At 36.5% G+C, this 18,593-nt stretch overlaps 1 protein-coding gene across 1 annotated transcript in view; it reads right to left on the reverse strand.

Moving 5' to 3' along the window:
• Positions 1 to 18,593, reverse strand: part of CFAP43 (cilia and flagella associated protein 43) — a 104,002-nt gene that overhangs the window by 40,405 nt on the left and 45,004 nt on the right. The window contains exons 16-19 of the mRNA XM_059398512.1: positions 17,188 to 17,318; positions 14,922 to 15,069; positions 14,138 to 14,239; positions 13,304 to 13,381 (exon numbers count right to left, since the gene is read on the reverse strand). Coding sequence (XP_059254495.1) covers positions 13,304 to 13,381; positions 14,138 to 14,239; positions 14,922 to 15,069; positions 17,188 to 17,318 — 459 coding nt within the window. The remainder of the gene's footprint in view (positions 1 to 13,303; positions 13,382 to 14,137; positions 14,240 to 14,921; positions 15,070 to 17,187; positions 17,319 to 18,593) is intronic.

The following is an 18,593-nucleotide window of genomic DNA, read 5'->3' on the forward strand; positions in this document are numbered from 1 at the left end:
TATCTGAGTGTAACTATCAAGTAAAGCATTAGATTATGGGTTTATTGTGGTCATTTAAGTTTTCAGATTTAATCCTTAAAAACTCATTAATTAAAAAACAACAAAAATTTAAAAATTCATCACTTCATTGAATGAAATTAAGGAATTATTGATATTTAGGTGTGCTGGTGGTATTGTGGTTATATGTTTTAAGAGTTCATATTTTGGGGTGCCTGGGTGGCTCAGTCAGTTAAGCATCTGACCCATGATTTCAGTGCAGGTCTTGATCTCATGGTTGTCAGCTCAAGCCCCCTGCTGGGCTCCCTGTTGGATGTGGAGCCTACTTAAAAAAAAAAAAAAGAAAAGAGTTCTTGTCTTTTAGAGGTACAAACTTAACTAAAGATGAAATGATATGATATCATTTACTTCAAAATGATCAGGAGATTTACTTCAAAATGATCAGGAGAAGGGATAGTGGGTAAGGGTGTAGATGAAATAATATTGGTCACTGGATTTATTATCTTATTATTCTCTCTCCTTTCCTACATATTTGAACATTTCTAAAATAAAAATTACCTTAAAAATTATCTTTAAAAGTTTATAACTTTGGAAAATTCAGGGCCAAAGGATATACATTGTAACATATATGACAAAGTATTATCTTCAATATACATAGAGCTCTTACAAATCAACAAAAAAATTCAGAAAATATAATAGAAAAATTTAGGACTTCAATTTCAAAATGGTTGACTAAGAATGGGCTTTACAATCATCTTTTCCTGCTTCAATCCATAAATTAAGAGGAAAGACATGTATAATAAATAAATAAATCTATTATTATAATTATGAGGAAAAAAAGTATCCTTTAGTACCATGGAAACTATAACATCTAAAAGGTGAAAATCAGATGGATCCAAATAATACATGATAGCCCCAAGTGCCCACGAGACAATACTTGAGAAAATGCAGAAGCTACACCAGATATAGGAGCGCGGGGTAAACTAGAAGTAACTGGCAGAGTGATTAGTTGGGGGTACTATATCGGAAACAGGCAACAGAAACTGTATGTATCTGCACTGCCACTTGATAAAACTCCCCGGGGGCCCAGCAATGACAGCATAAGGGTTTGCTGCCAAGTGGAGGGAACTGGAATGAATATCTGGGTGGGAGACAAGGACAAGACAATGACAAGGAGTGTGCTAGTGGCTAGAAGAAATTAGAGAACATCTCCCCCTGCCATAAGATAGGTGGCCAAGCCACTTCCCAATACCACCCACCCCTTCTCATTTGACTAGACCAGAATACCTGCCGAAGTCACACTCCTACACATCTTCCCAAGCAGGTTCAGCTGGTGTGGTGGAATTACAATGGAGTGTGTCCATTTTAAAGATAAGCATAGAATAGTAAAAATAATAATAGACAACTAATATTTGGGGAACAATAAGACCATTGAAGAGAGACAATAAATTCAATAAACAGAAGACTTGTTACACAAACAGAGAGAGTTAGTTAAACAGAAGTGGAATTTCACATTAACTAGGGATGCAAAAATAATTGTATCTCAAAAAAAAGAATCAAGAGATTATAGAACTTAAAAGTTTGATCTTTGAAACAAAAAAAATTCAATAGATTTGAATGGACAGGATGAATAGGATGAATAGGATGGACACAATTGAAGATAATTAGTGATCTGCAAGAATCAGTTAAGAATTCTACCAAGTATAAACAAAAAATAAATAAATAAAGAGAAAGTGTGAAAGCAAACTGGAGCTACTTGTATGACACATCTTGAAGGACCTCTAATAAATGCACTTCAGAAGAAGAGAATAAAGAGAATAGGGGCCACAGTGTTGAAAGAAATGATGAGAGAATTTTCGAAGACATAATATAGCATCAACACTCGAGACTGAAAGGGCATAACCAGTGTGGATGAGGGCCAGGTCTAGACACAGAAATGTTGTGAAATTTAAGAACCAAACCCAAAACATTTCTAAAGCGGAAAAGAATTTTGCCAAGTAGAAGAATCTGTCTCATAGAAGACCCACCTTAGCAACACTGGATGCAAAAATACACTGGATTGATAGTTTTGGATCAAATTTTTCAGGGGAAGAAAAACCTTGAATCTGTAATTCTATAGTCATTAAGCCATAGTTCATGTGCAAGGCTGATAAAATTTATGGACAGTCAGGGGCTCAGAAAGTTCACCAATACCCATACCTATGAGAGGATTATTAAGGATGTACTTAATACAGAGGAGGTTGGGTAGAAAGACTTAAATCCAAATAAGATTGACATGTTTTTAAGAGTCTTAAAAACTAGCAATTTAGAGCTATCATTCCAAATGATATTATTAAGAGAAGGTGAGGGAAACAGAGGAAGCTAAAAAAGTAAAAACTAATAATAATACACGGAGGGTCTTGTCTTATATGAAGAGTGAATATGGTATGATACACTCTAAACCAGAGCTTCTCCAAATTTAATGTGCCAAAAATTACCTGGAGGTCTCTTATTAAAGAACATATTCTGATTCAGGACATTCAGGATGGGATTAGGATTCCAGGTGACATCAGTGCTGCTGTGCTCTTCCATGGACTAGGAAGGCACCAGATCACACAGAAAAATAGAAAGTCAAGTATGTGAGTCAGAATCTTAAAGATAGAAATAGAATTATGACTTCCAAAATAGTAAAGAAAAATAGAACAATAATAAAAAAAAAGTATGAACAATCCAAGAAGATAGAAAAAAGGGGAAAAGAAATAAGTTTAAAATATGTTAAATAGAAAACCAAAAATAAAATGGAATAATTTTAAGCATATCAATAATCACAATAAATGTGCCTAAACTCACCTATTAAAAAGCTCAGACATGATTTACAAAACCAATCCAGTTGTATATTAATTACCAGACAAAAGAAAGTTGGAAATAAAGGAATGGAAAAAGGTATATAAGTAAGTGAAATACATAGCAAAAAAATTAATACAGCAAAAGTTAATATAAAAACCAAAATGTAGATTAAGAACATTAAAAGAGAAAAAGACAGATATTTCATTAGGATAAAAGGAATAATTTATTGAGGGGCTCTCTTGTGCACATTTGGGCATCTAATATAAATATTGATAGAAATACAAGGATAAATTGACACACGGCTAATCAAATCCTAGAAAATAGCAGTTCAAATAGCAGAAACATAAATATAAAGAACTTGACACAATTAGATTGATCTAATAGGAAATTAAAAAACAAAAAACAAAACAAAAAACCCCCCAGAGAATAAAACATTCTTTACAATGCACATGGAATAGTTACAGGGTTACAAAAAGCAACTGGATACAATGCTAAAAAGATAATTTCAACAAGTTTTATTTACTGACTACAGTGAAATAAATTTCAAAGTTAGCAAAAAAAAAAAAAAAGATATGTAAAACAATCTATAATAATATACAAGGCAATCTGAAAAATGGAAACAGACAGATGCATACACTCTTCTAAGAAAATCTTTGGTTGATGTGTTCAAAATGGAATTACAAATGTTTACAACTAAGGAAAGATTAGAAAATTAATTATCAAAATCAATGCAATATAGTCAAAGTGGTACTCAAAGGTATATTTATAGCCTTTCACACATTGGAAAACAATAGGAAATAAACCAAGTTCTCAACTCAAAAAAGTAACAAAATGAGGACAAATAAACCTGATGGAACTAGGGAAGAACAAATAAAATTCTCAATTGCTAAAACCCTAAAAGAGTCAAATGTATTGGTATAAAATTATATATAATGTTCTCTTATCATACTAGTCACATCAATAAAAACTGTCCCATAAAAACACAACTGTGCCATATTAATAAAATAGAAATGCTATTATAAAGTGTGAACAAAAAAAAGATAAAAGGCATAAATATACAATTAGGAATAGAAAGCTATAACTGAAAAATCAGAAAGACTTGAGATTAGAATATTATACACATTTATATATTTTAAAATCTAGATGAGACAATTTTCTAAGAAAACACATAATTTATCAAATCTATACTTCAAAAGAAAAAGAAATAGAAAACCTGACAAAATTAATTATTGTAGAAAAACTTGAAACAAAGAATCAACTCCTGTAACAGAAACCAGGCACAGATGGTTTTATATGTTTGTATGAGTTTTTGTTTTTTAATGAAATCTTAAAACAAAAAGAGAATTCACACTTCATTTTTTTTTTAAGGTTTTATTTATTTATTTGACAGAGAGAGAGATCACAAGTAGGCAGAGAGGCAGGCAGAGACAGAAGGGGAAGCAGGCTCCCCACTGAGCAGAGAGCTCAGATGCAGGGCTCACTCAGATACGGGGCTCTATCCCAGGACCCTGAGATCATGACCTGAGCTGAAGGCAAAGGCTTAACCCACTGAGCCACCCAGGCCCCCCAAATGCACACTTTATACAAACTGTTCCAAAGCATGGGGAGGGGGAAAAGCTACTCAAATCACTTAAGACTAGTATAAGCCTGATATCATAACTAGAAAGTACAAGAAAACGATATTACTTGTGATAGAGATACAAAAATACTAAACAAAATATTAGCAAATGGAATCTGGTGTAAAATGACCAATGTCTATGGGAGGAATATAGGGTATTTGATAAAGTTTGCACCAAAATTCACAATAAAAACTCCTAAGTAACAAGGGATAGAAAGAAATTTTACTTGTGAAAGGATATCTAACAGATGCTGAGGCAAGTATCACACTTAAAAGTTAGAAACTTTCCCATTAAGTTCAGGAAGAAGATAAGCATGTCCACTCTCATGACCACTATCCTATTAGAAGCCCTTGGCATAAGACAAGAAAGAAATGAAGCATAAAAATTAATAAGAGACATGATTTCCAGAAGATATGATAGTTAACCTAGATAATCCAAGAGAAACAATTGACAAAAGAGCAGAACTAAAAAGAGAATTTAGCAAGGTGATCAAATATAAAAAATAAAATCAGTAACATTCATATATACTAGTAGTAGCCAATTAGAAAATGCAATAGAGGGCATCTGTGTGGCTCAGTTGGTTAACCTCTGCTTTCAGCTCAGGTCATGAACCCAGGGTCCTGGGATTGACCCCTGCATCAGGCTCCCTTCTCAGTGGAGAGTCTGCTTCTCCTTCTGCCTGCCACTCTCCCTGCTTGTTCTCTCTCTTTCTCTCTGTCAAATAAATTTTTATGTTCTTAAAAAAGAAAGAACATAAAAAGAAACTGTAAAAGAAAAATATTCCATTCACAAAAGCAAAAAAACCCAAAACTAAAAGAAACCTAAAAACAAAATTAAACAAAGTCACTTTTAGACTAAAATGTCACTGAAGAATTTTTAATTGAATAGACATATATTTATTTACATATAAATATTAAATTTATATAATACATATTATATGTAAGATTTATATTATAGGGGGAGTGGTAAGATGGTGGATAGTAGGGTGACCCTAACCTGCTTCCTCACAGAGGAACACAGAGAGATAAAGATTGGATCATTCTGAACATCTATGAAACTGGTCAGAAGTCTTATAGAGAAGAAAGCTGTACATCTATAAACCAGAAAAATGAACTGTGGAAGATGGAGAAATTCACCCCAAAAGAAAGAATAGGAAGAAATGATGGCCAGAGACTTAATCAATACACATAAAAGTAAAATGTCTGAACAAGAATTTAAAGCAACAATTGTAAGGATAGTAGCTGGGCTTGAATAAAGCATAGAAGATGCTAGAGAATCCAGTACTACAGAGATAAAAGAACTAAAATCTAGTCAGGCTGAAATTAAAAATGCTATAACTGAATGCAGTCCTAAGTGGAGTCCATAAAAATGAGGATGAATGAATCAGAAAAGTGAATCAGTGATAGAGAAGATAAAATTATGGAAAAATAATGACACTGAAAAGAAGAGGGAAAGAAAACTAGACCATGAAGACAGACTTAGGGAACTCAGTGACTCCATAAAGTATTACAGGAGCCCCAGAAGATGAAAAGCAGGAAAAAAAGGCAGAGAGTTTATTTAAACAAATTATAGCTGAGAACTTCCCTAATCTGGAGAAGGAAACAGGCATTCAAGTCCAGAATCATGGAGAACTCCCCTCAAAATCAACCGCCCCCCCCCAAAAAGGTCAATACTTCAACATATTATAGTGAAGTTTGCAATTTATAAAGATAAAGAGAAAATCCTGAAAACAGCTTGGGACAAAAGATCCTTAACCTATAAGGGTAGACACATGTGGCTGGCAGCAGACCTGTCCGCAGAGACCTGGCAAACCAGAAAGGGCTAGTATGCTATATTCAACAAGCTAAATGGGGAAAATATTCAGCCAAGAATACTTTATCCAGCAAGGCTGTCATTTAGAATAAGAGAGAGAGAGTTTACAAGACAAACAAAAACTAAAGTAATTTGTGAACACTAAACCAGTCCTACAAGAAATATTAAAGGGGACCTTTTTAGCAGAGAGAAATCCCAAAAGTAACAAAGACCAGAAAGGAACAGAGACAATCAACAGGATTAGCAACTTTACAGGTAATACAATGGGACTAAAATCATACCTTTCAATAATTACTCTGAATGTAAATAGATTAAATGCACCAGTCAAAAGGCATAGGGTATCTGACCCATATCAATATGTGCTTATAAAAGACTCATTCTAGCCCCAAAGTCACCTCCAGATTGAAAATGAAGTGGTGGAGAGCCATTTATCATGCTAATGGACATAAAAAGAAAGCTGGAGTAGTCATTCTTACCTCAAACTAGATTTTAAACCAAAGACTGTAATAAAAGATGAAGAAGGACACTATCTCCTAATAAAGGGGTCTATCCCAGAACTTCTTCTTGGATATAACAATTATAACAATTATAACAATTGTAAATATTTGTTCCCCTAACTTGGGAGCAGCCAAATATATGAACAAATCCCCTAACAAAATTAAAGAAACCATTGATAATAATACAATAATAGTAGAGTACTTTCACCCCACTCACAGCAATGGACAGATCATTTAAGCAGAAGGTCAATAAGGAAAGTTGGGCTCTGAATCACACACTGGTTCAGATCGACTTAACAGTTATCTTCAGAGCATTTCATCCTAAAGCAGCAAAATACACACTCTTTTTGAGTGCACATGGAACATTCTCCAGAATAGGTCACATAATAGGTCACAAATCAGGTTTGAACTGGTACAAAAAGACTGAGATCATACCATGCATATTTTCAGACCACAGTGCAATGAAACTTGAAGTCAACCATCAGAAGAAATTTGGAAGGACAATAAGTACATAGAGGTGAAAGAATATCCTACTAAAGAATGAATGGGTCAACCAGGAAATTAAAGAATTTAAAAAAAACATGTGGAAGCAAATAAGAATGAAAACATGACAGTTCAAAATCTTTCAGATGCAGCAAAGGTGTACCTATGAGGAAAGTATATAGCAATACTAGTTTTCTTCAAGAAGCAAGAAAAGTCTCAAATACACAACCTAACCTCACACCCAAAGGAGCTGGAAAAGGAACAATAAATAAAGCCTAACTCTAGCAGGAGAAGATAAATAATAAAGATTAGAGCAGAAATCAATGATGTAGGAACTTAAAAAAAAAAAAAACAGAGAACAGATCAATGAAACTAGGAGCTGGTTCTTGGAAAGAATTAATAAGATTGATAAACCCCTAGTCAGACTTACCAAAAAGCAAAGAGAAAGGGCCTAAATTAATAAAACCATGAATGAAAGAGGAGAGATCACAACCAATATGGAAGAAATGTGAATAATTTTAAGAGAATATATGAGCAATCATATGCCAACAAATTAGGCAATCTGGAAGAAATGGATACATTTCTAAAAACATACAAACTACCAAAACTGAACCAGGAAAACACTTGAACAGACCCATAACTGGCAAGGAAATTGAAGCAATAATTAAAAATCTCCCAACAAACAAGAGTCCAGGGCCAGATGGCTTCCCATGCTCATGGATTGGAAGAATAAATGTTAAAATGTCTATGCTTCCCAAAGCAATCTACACTTCAATTCAATCCCTATCAAAATACCACCAGTATTATTCTCAGAGCTGGAACAAACAATCTTAAAATTTGTATGGAAACAAAAAAAGACCCTGAATAGCCAAAGTAATGTTGAAAAAGAAAACCAAAGCTGGAGGCATCACAATTCCAGGCTACAAGCTGTATTACAAAGCTGTCATCATCAAGACAGTATGGTACTGGCACAAAAACAGACACATAGATCAATGGAACAGAATAAAGAACCCCTAAACGGACCCTCAGCTCTATGGTCAACTAATCTTGGACAAGGCAGAAAAGACTATCCAATGGAAAAAAGATGGTCTCTCCAACAAATGGTGTTGGGAAAATTGGACAGCCACAAGTAGAAGAATGAAACTGGACCACTTTATTACACCATATACAAAAATAAAATCAAAATGGATGAAAGACCTAAATATGAAACTGGAATCCATCAAAATCCTAGAGGAAAACACAGGTAGCAAGCTCTTTGACTTTGACTGCAGCAACTTCTTGCTAGACAAAAAGCAAGGGAAACAAAAGGAAAAATAAACTATTAGGACTTCATCAATATAAAAAGCTTCTGCACAGCAAAGGAAACAACAAAACTAAAAGGCAACCTAAGGAATGGGAGAAGATATTTGCAAATGTCTTATCAGATAAAGGCCTACTATCCATGATCTATAAAGAATGTATCAAACTCAACACCCAAAAAACAGATGTCAAGAAATGGAGAGAATTCAGGAACAGACATTTCTCCAAAGAAGACATACAAATGGCTACAGACGCACAAAAAAATGCTCAACATCACGAGCATCAGGGAAATACAAATCAAAAGCACAATGGAATACCACCTCACACTGGTCAGAATGGCTAAAATTAACAACTCAGGAAACAACAAGTGTTGGTGAGAATATGGAGAAAGGGGAACCCTCTAACACTGTTGGTGGGAATGCAAACTGATGCAGACACTCTGGAAAACAGTATGGAACTTCGTCAGGAAGTTAAAAATAGAACTACTGTATAACCCAGAAATTACACTTCTATGTATTTATCCAAAGGATACAAAAATAGTGACTTGAAGGGACACATGCATCCCCATGATTATAGCAGCAATGTTCACAAAAGCCAAACTATGGAAAAAGCCCAGATGACCATCAACAGATGAATGGATAAAGAAGTGTTGTATATATACAATGGAATACTACTCAGCCATCTAAAGAGTGCTATGGTGAGTGCTGTGAATTGTGTAAGACTGATGATTCACCTGTAACCCTGAAACAAATAATACATTATATGTTAATAAATTTTTTAAAAAAGAATGAAATCTTGCCATTTGCAATGGCATGGATGGAACTAACAGGTATTATGCTAAGAGAAATTAGTCAGAGAAAGATAATTATATGATTTCACTCATATATGGAAATTAAGAAACAAAACAGTTGAACATAGGGGAAGGAAAAGAAAAATGAAATAAGATAAAAACAGAGAGGGAGGGCACCTGGGTGGCTTGGTGGGTTAACCTCTGCCTTCAGCTCAGGTCATGATCCCAGGGTCCTGGGATCAAGGCCTACATCGGGCTCTCTGCTCAGTGGGGAGGCTGCTTCTCCCTCTCTCTCTGCCTGCTTCTCGGCCTACTTGTGATTTCTCTCTCTGTCAAATAAATAAATAAAATATTTAAAATAAATAAATAAAGTAATACATAAAAATATTTATTTATGTATTATTTTGTTTGTTTGTTTAATTTTAAAAACAGAGAGGGAGGCAAACTCTTAACTCTTAACTCTAGGAAGCAAACTGAGGGTAGATGGAGGGGGGTTGGGGGGAGGATGGGATAACTGGGTGATGGGGATTAAGGAGGACTCTTGATGTAAGGAGTGCTGGGCATTAGATGCAACTGATAAATCACAAAATTCCACCCTGAAACTAATAATACACTATGTATTAACTAGATTGAGTTTAAATAAAATATCTTAAAGATTTATATCATATATTTTTATATATATTCTGTATATATAAACTTTCAGAAATAGCAAATAAATTCTTACCCAAATCAAAGGTAAGCAATGTATTCTCAGAGTCAAATCAGAGTTTTACATTGAGCTTGACAAACCAATCTTAAAATTCAAATAGAAAAATAAATGTGTTGGGACGCCTGGGTGGCTCAGTTGGTTAGGCAGCTGCCTTCGGCTCAGGTCATGATCCCAGGGTCCTGGGATCGAGTCCCACATCCGGCTCCTTGCTCCGCAGGGAGCCTGCTTCTCCCTCTGCCTCTGCCTGCCTCTTTGTCTACCTGTGCTCACTCGCTCTCTCTCCCTCTGTTTCTGGCAAATAAATAAATAAAATCTTAAAAAAAAAAAAAAAGAAAAAGAAATGTGCATTAAAAAGGCCAACATTTTTCTTTTTTGAAAAAGAAGAGTAAAGGGAGAATTACCTTTCAAGGCATAAAAATATTTTATAATGTGATATCAAAGCTATCAAAATAGTTTGGAATTTTCCTGGGAAATGGTCAATACTCTATTTCAGAATAGAGAGTCCAGAAACAATAGTGCATATATGGGAATCTAGGGACTGACAGAGGAAGTACTCCCAAGTCATTGGAGAAAAGGTGGTACATTCAATAAAAAGCACAGGCGAAATGGGCTAGTCATTTGAAAAAATAAATTTAGATCCATACCTCACACCACTCATGAAAATAAATTACAGGTGAAATAAAAGGAGTATTAGAAAAAAAATTGTGAGACTTTGGAAGACCTTTTTAAAATCAGATATAGAGAACAAAACCTCTAAATAAAATATCAGTACATTTGGATCATAACTTATAAATTCTGCATTTTAAAAGGCACATTGTAAAAGGTAAGGCACAAGACATAAAATATTTGTAGTATTTGTAGGTTGAACCATATAAAACTGTGATTTCACATGGTTCAACCTGATAGTAAAGCCAGCTCTAGATTTTCCCCTTGCACACTTCTGTGCTTGTTCTCCCTCCCAGCTGACTGTGTTGAGCTCAAAAAAGGCAACCTCAGAAGGCGTTGCTGAAGACAGCAGGATCTCCTCCATTGCGTCTCTGAACAACTGCATGGAATAGAGCAGTTAAGGACCAGTTAATAAACTTCCAATCCCTATGACACTCGATTTTTGGAGTTTAGTTATTATCACAGCTTAACTAGCCTTAATTACGACAAATATAAATTAAAAATAAAAATAAAAAAGAACTCCCCAATAGAAAGGAAAAAGACCAACCACATGATAGAAAAATAGGCAAAAGATATGAATAAGGAATTCACAGAAGAGGAAGGTCTCTTAGAGTTAAGAGAGGATAGTCAACCCAATTAGTAATAAGGAAAATCAAACAAAGAGAAGGAAATTCCCAAAGAAAAATTTGAGGACATTTCCCAGAACTGAAGGACAAAGATTTTTTATAGAAAGTGCTCACCAATGTCTAGCACTCAAGAAAGACAAAAACTAGCAAATGAACTAGGGTCCTGGTACAAAACAGATGACACACCCAAATGGGATAACTGGGGAGAGGGACTTTTATAAAAGTATTGTCAGGGTAAAGGAAACCAACAAGGCATGATAAAGCATCTCAGGGTAGCAACACAGAAGTGATTACTACGCCTATGTGTGAAGCGTAGGGTTGGGAGTAGTTACTGGAACCTGGAGAGATCGGTAGTTGCAGGAAAGGGCTGGCTGTCACTGCCAAATCATAATACTACAAAGAGGCCACTGAAGGAATAAAGACCCTGCCCTCTGATCTGCCGCTGCTCCTCACTGACTATGCCCAGCCGGAAGCGAGAGACAAGATAGCACATTGATACTATCCACAAAGGCCAGCCTGTTGGGGCTGAGAAGGGTGGGGGTGGGGAATATATCTGCACCAGCAAACCAAAAATATCCATCAAATCTATCAAGGTACATAATTGTGAAATTTCCTAACAGCTGGGATAAAGGATCCTGTAAGTTTGCAGAGACAAAACCTGGTTACCTAGAAAGAACTGGGAATCAGAAAGGTACTGGATTCTCTAAAGCAAACACTGAGAGCTAGAAGATGATGGAGCAAGCCTTCAAAATTCTGAGGGAAAATCAAGGAACACTGAGGCAAGCTATCAAATGAGTGTGACAGTAGGATAAAGAAATTTTAAGAAAAGCCAAGTTTCAAAAATATCCCTCCCACATGCCCTTTCCCAAGAACGGAGACAAAGCATTGTAGAACTCTAAGGGGACAGGCATCATCCACACTGCATTACCTTTCCAGAAGCACAGCTACCTGATAAATGATGTCCTCAAGCAGGCAACAACACAGCAGTCCTGCTTAGGACACTACTAGAAGATGTACATCAAGAAAACAAAGAAAAATGCATTGGGCCTTGGAAAGAGGGGCTCCAACTCAGCGGGCAGAGGATTTCCCAGACGTATAGACAAGAGGAGTTCCTAGGACTCATGCTCCCTCAGACATGTACCTGGTCTAGGGAGCAAGGTGCTTAGACTAGAGCTGGAAGATGGAAAAGGAGGTCATAAAAACAAACAAACCACTGACAGCTTGACTACCTCAGGTATCTGACTGTGTTAAGAAGAGTTTTTAGCATTTTGAGAGGGTCTAAATCAGTGAGTAGGTACATAGAAAGGCTTACTCTAAAATAAAGGCAATTATTCCAGGGAAAATATGATTGTAAAAACGGAAATGTAATCATAACATACCATGTGGCTCAGCTTTGAGAGTATTTATGTAACTCTACTAGTGTGCATACTGATACGGATTTATGTGTATGTTGTAGGGAAGGGGTGTAAAAGAACCTACTCATCTTCCATACCGGGAAGTCCACAGTTAGTGCCAAAATAGAAATATCAAGAAAAAACGGGATTAAAAAAACCATTTAGAAAGATAAAGGTAAATACCCAAACAAAAAAAATGATGAAAGAATTGAAAACACTTATCTCGGGAGTACAGGAATCATAGAGAAGAAAAGTAGGGCAGGTGCTGTTTTAAAAACACTATTTTTAATTATATAACTCATTATTTAACCTGTAAAAGTGTATACATGTAACTTTGATAAAAATATGTATTTAAAAAAAAAAAAAAAGAAAGAAGGGAGACCCAGCGTCAGAAAGCCCAAGAAGAAAACCACTGTTTACATATGGTGTGGAATGGGACAGATTCCACCATGTTACAGCACTTCAGAAGACCGAGCTTACTAAAAAGAAGTACAGCTCCTCATGCGGTGTTGGATAAAATGAAGTTCAAAAAAGGAATTTTAGACCGAGGGCCAGTATATTCATTTATGAATTCGCACCACTTACAGTTTTAGCAAGTGCTTTGATTCCTGTTTTTATCTCTTTCCTTTTTCTGGAAAACCGTTTCACCTCATTTTTGATGGCCTGAAATGGAACAAGTACATCACTTAAGCAGGCAAGAGAAATTATAGTTGTACGACGGATAGGCAGATAGATGCACACAGAGGTACACAGATACACAGGTAGTACTTCTCTGGAAACAACTTTTGTAAAGACTAAGAATATGGAGTGTGCATGAAATACTGCCCCTGCACTGCCTTGCTTAAGTCCAATGCTGCTGTGCAAGTGACCCTGGAAGCAACTTGCAACTGATGTCATTTCAAAGGCCAAAGGAAAGAAGATAAATAGTGAAAAAATTAAATAGAGAATAGCTGACAAAAGCAACCAGTCAGCTATTTTATTGGGAACTTGAGTGAAACTAGCAAGCTAAATTCAGACACGAGCTGCTAGTTTTGTCACTTTCCTGCACATCTAAAGCCACCATGTCCTTTCTCCTGTTCCTGGTTCACCTGTTTTCTTCAAATCAACTTTGCAGCAGCCCCCAACATTCACCCCGACATGAAGTATCTGATCATTCTTCACTTTGGCTTCCCTAGACATGTTTGTTTTGTTTCATATTAGCTTAAGCACTGTTCCTAAAGCTAATAACTTCATCTAAAAGCTTGGGCTAGATTAGGGTGTTTGCTTTCAGGAAAGTTATTACACTTGTATGATGTAATGTTCTGCCCAGTGGTATCTCATTCTACTTTCTAACTTTCCAATGGGTTTTCATAGGAAACTAATCTATTTGGCACAAATACGGAGCATTATTTCAAATGTCCTCCTATGTTTTATAAATACCTCTTCACTTTTTTGTTGTATCCAGGGAATTTCCTTTATGTTATCAACTTGGACTAATTCCTCTTGTGATGAATCAATGCTTGGCTTCATAGTCTCATTTATCTTAGAAGAAGACAGACATTTCTTAAAATTAAAATGCTTTTCCTCCCACTCCACTTCATATAATTGCTTTGGATCTCTTTGCACTTGTTGCATTTTTAAAATAATACCCAAAATTTTGCCTGCCCAAGATGTAATATTTTATTAATTTAATTCATATCAGTCTGTCCTTAGGTCAGTCACACCTTTCACTGAGAAAACAAAAATGATCAGACAGGGCACATATTCACCAAATCACTCTTTGCTTCCTTCCTGTCATTGCAGACCACATGCTCCTGCCTATCAAGCCTGGCCCTGCCATTTGTACTTAGGATCTCAGTCTTTTCTTCCTGCCTGGGGTCTTTACACTTAAAAGAAAAAAAAAAAAAAATCCTCTTGCCCTCCTGCACCATCCATTCCTCCTTTTTTTTTTTTTTAAGGATTTTATTATTTGACACAGAGAGATCACAAGTAGGCAGAGAGAGAGGGGGGAAGCAGGCTCCCCGCTGAGCAGGGAGCCCAATGTGGGGCTCCATCCCAGGACCCTGAGACCATGACCTGAGTCGAAGGCAGATGCTTAATCCACGGAGCCCCCCAGGCACCCCCATTCCTCCTTGAAAACTGATATCTGATTTCGAAAGGAAGAGAGAGGGGGTGGAGGGAAAAGGGGAAGGAAGGAAGGACAAACGCTGTATTGGAACTCAACTGGATGTTCAGATTTTGATTCCAAATTCAAGGACTCTCCTTGTTGTATACTTAAATAATCGTTCTCCTCATTCATGGTGTTGCTCAGAGAAATTGAAAGTTTCTGGGAATAATGGATAATGTCATTGGCTAGGTTTCCTCCAAGCCGCCTATATTAATAAAAGAAGAGAAAAGGACTACAAAATCCAATTTTAAAAAGTCACATTTTAGCAGCATTATTTCCAGATACCTAACCATTTCTACACAAAGAAATATGGGGCTAATTCTCCACAGTGCCCTGTAGTTATTAGGACTCTACTTCTTAGATAGATGAGTCCTTTCATAGGCTCCCGGACATGATAGTCCTCTTGACCTCTCTGAGGTGACCTCTTCTCACACTGTCCCTGGACCCTTACCCTACACATCCTCTGTACCTACCTGCCTTGGCCGCTGTACAGAAGAGCCATTGTTCTGGTGGAGCCTTAGAATATACTAGGCATTTTACTGCTTCCCATACATAATCACACTGTCATATTTGTTCCTCATAACCCCCACCCGCCACTGAAGGAAGCATCACTCCCATGCAATATGCCAGGGCATTGCAAACCTTAGACATATCAGTACTGCATGGGTGAGGGATTGTTAAAAACAGATTTCTGGGCCCCAATCACAGAGATTCTGATTCAGAAAGTTTGGGAAAGGACCAAAAATAAGCATTTCTAACAAGTTTACAGTTGCTGCAGACCCCATCTTTGGGCACATTGTTATAGATGATTTAGAGAGGGTATTATTATGTGCCTGAGGTCACAAGTTAGTAAGTCCTGGACCAAGGTTTCAAGCTCTACTTTGTTTTGAGTCAGAAGTCCACATGATTAATGACCCATGGATGGAAATGTCCTTACTTCTAGAAAGAGGGCTCCAGCATTTGTTCGTTATTGCTGGAGATGCTGTTTGTTCACTTACTGTACAGGATGTGTTAGGACTTATATATGAGAGACAAGTTAGTATTTTACTCAGATTCCATGCAAAAAATGGGCATGAAGATGCAGTGTTCAAATGAGTCTCTGAAATAAGTGATGACCAAAACTGTTATGATGTAAAATCTCATTTACTTTTCTATTTAACATTTACAAATATTTAACATTTTCAGTGTCCCATGTTTTGTTACTTTTTTTAAAAAGATTTTATTTATTTATTTGACACAGAGAGAGAGACCACAAGTAGGCAGAGAGGCAGGCAGAGAGAGGGGGGAAGCAGACTCCCCGCTGAGCAGAAAGCCCCATGCAGGGTTCAATCCAGGACTCTGAGATCATGACCTGAGCTGAAGGCAGAGGCTTAAACCACTGAGCCACCCAGGCACCCCTGTTTTGTTACTTTTTTAATCATAGGAAGCACCATGAGATTTTTTTTTTCAGCAATAAATTGCACATTAACTAATGATATCCATCAATAGGCCAAACAAGACAACATATAAAGTCCAGATTGTCATCTTTAGGCTCTCTATCCCTTGGTCATCATTTATATGCTCAAGCAGTATTTTACTTAGAATTTTAATTTTAACCTAAGCAAATTCTACATAATTTGATATTGTCTAAGCAAAGTCCTGCTAGGGAAGTAGATCTACCTGTGTGTGAACATGCATATAAATCTATGTCAGATTTTAAAAAAATGATCTACTCTTCACGATGGTCCTCATTCATTGTACTCCTCCAACAGGTGTTATGAAAGGGAGGACTATCATCTCATATGTACTATGTCTTGTTATTTTTTGTATTTTGATGCTTTGACATCTGTGGCCCTGCTGACCCTGGTGGGACTGCCCCTTCCAAGACCCACCAATTGGTACAAATAGGAAACCACTCAACCTGGAGCCACCTCTCAAAGGCAAGCCAATCAATCCAGAGCCCTCACCTCCAACTCAGGGTTGCCATTTCCCTACCTTATTCACCCCTGGACCAAATATCAGACAACCAGGGCCAGCACCCATGCCCTAGAACCAGCGGAAATTAACCAAACTAACTAATGCTAAACCTGTCTGCTCCTTCCTGTGGAAACCAAAATAAGGCTTTTGCCCATATGTCCTTTGTTCTTTCTGCCTCGTTGTCCACCTAGGTGCCTTCCTCTGCCACATATGTTGGCAAACCTCCTTCTTTTGGGCAGTGAATATAATAATTTTTTCTATGGCAGTTGTCTCCTGTTATGATGGCCTTGCTATACATAAATAGTAACAAAATCTTTATTTTAAAACACTATACCGCATAATATTGCTTACTGTATACCATACACACCTCCATTTTAGGTAAACAAGGGTGCCATCATCTCTCCCATTCACCAGAATGTTTTGTCCATCCATTGAAATTCTCACTGATTGAATACCATGCCCCTGGTGAGAATGACTCCGACTTCGAGCAAATATTTCCTTAATAGTTTTAGGAACAAAGTGCAGAAATTACAAATGCAATTTGACCATATGGTTTTTCTAAGAGGGTCACATGTACTTTTGCTTATGGATAAATCTTTTTGTATTTGCTAACAGCAAATTTTTATTTGGCATGGAAGTAGTCTCTTAGTAATACATAGTACTGAAAATCCCTAGTTCAAAACATGCTCACTGATACTGATTTACTTTCTCATCTGTGTTGAATGGAGGGAGAGAGACTATTATCACCAATTTGTAATAGGAAAACTAGACACACAGAAGCAACTTGCTGAGGACTATGAAGTTAGGGGAGGGGACTTGAGTGAGCAGAAATGGCAGATTCAGATGCCTTCAAGAGTAAGGTGGGTTTCATTTCTGTGTGATGAGTGGTTGAGAGAGGAAAAGGCACTGTGAAGAATGGAGGGTAATATGCCCCCCATGGAGGATGCTAAACCAGTTCACATAGAACCCAAACAAAACATATCACATATCTGTTACACAGAGCAACAGTTTAAGTTTCTTGACTAAAAATTGGGATTTTTGTGTCATACTGGTTCTCAACCATGATTTTATTTTAATTTAACTTTTTAAATAGGTAATACATTCAAATGGATCGAGATTCAAAAACTAAGAGTATGCCGTGAAATCTCCTTCCTGTCTCCATTCCGCAGCCACCTCCCAAAGCCGATCGGCATAATTAATACTTTTAATATCCTCTCAGATGTTTTTAAAGTATATGAACAAATTTTTACGTAGACATAATTCTAAACATAAGTTGTAGCATAATTTATTGTGCGCCTTGCTTTTCCTTATTAAAAGTAGATGTTGAGGTTCTTTTCATATTGTGGCATAAAGATTTTCTCAGTCTGCATAATATTCCATATTTTCTTTATATATTGTTTATATAACATTATTTATTTAGCCAGTCCTCCGTTGGTAGTCATGAGGCTGCTTTTATAAACAGTGCTGCCATGAATAACCTCATATATGAGGTGCTTTACATAGAATTACCCAGAAGAATTCTGATGCCATGCCACCATCAGCAGTAACATCTATTATAAATCATTTGAATAAGAGACAATGTAGCAAAGTTTGCAAATTGTCAACTTCAAAATAATCTCTAAATGATTCAAGATTTTTCCCATGTAATAATGGTATCAGTTTTGCCCAGTTGTAGTCCAAATATGGTTTCTTACACAGATGCACAAGGAGAGCCAGATGTGCATACCAGGGCCCAGTTTATCTGTGGATCTGTAAGGAGAGTTTCAAGTAGTA

The sequence above is a fragment of the Mustela nigripes genome, chromosome 4 (assembly GCF_022355385.1).
Source record: "Mustela nigripes isolate SB6536 chromosome 4, MUSNIG.SB6536, whole genome shotgun sequence".
Lineage (NCBI taxonomy): Eukaryota > Metazoa > Chordata > Mammalia > Carnivora > Mustelidae > Mustela > Mustela nigripes.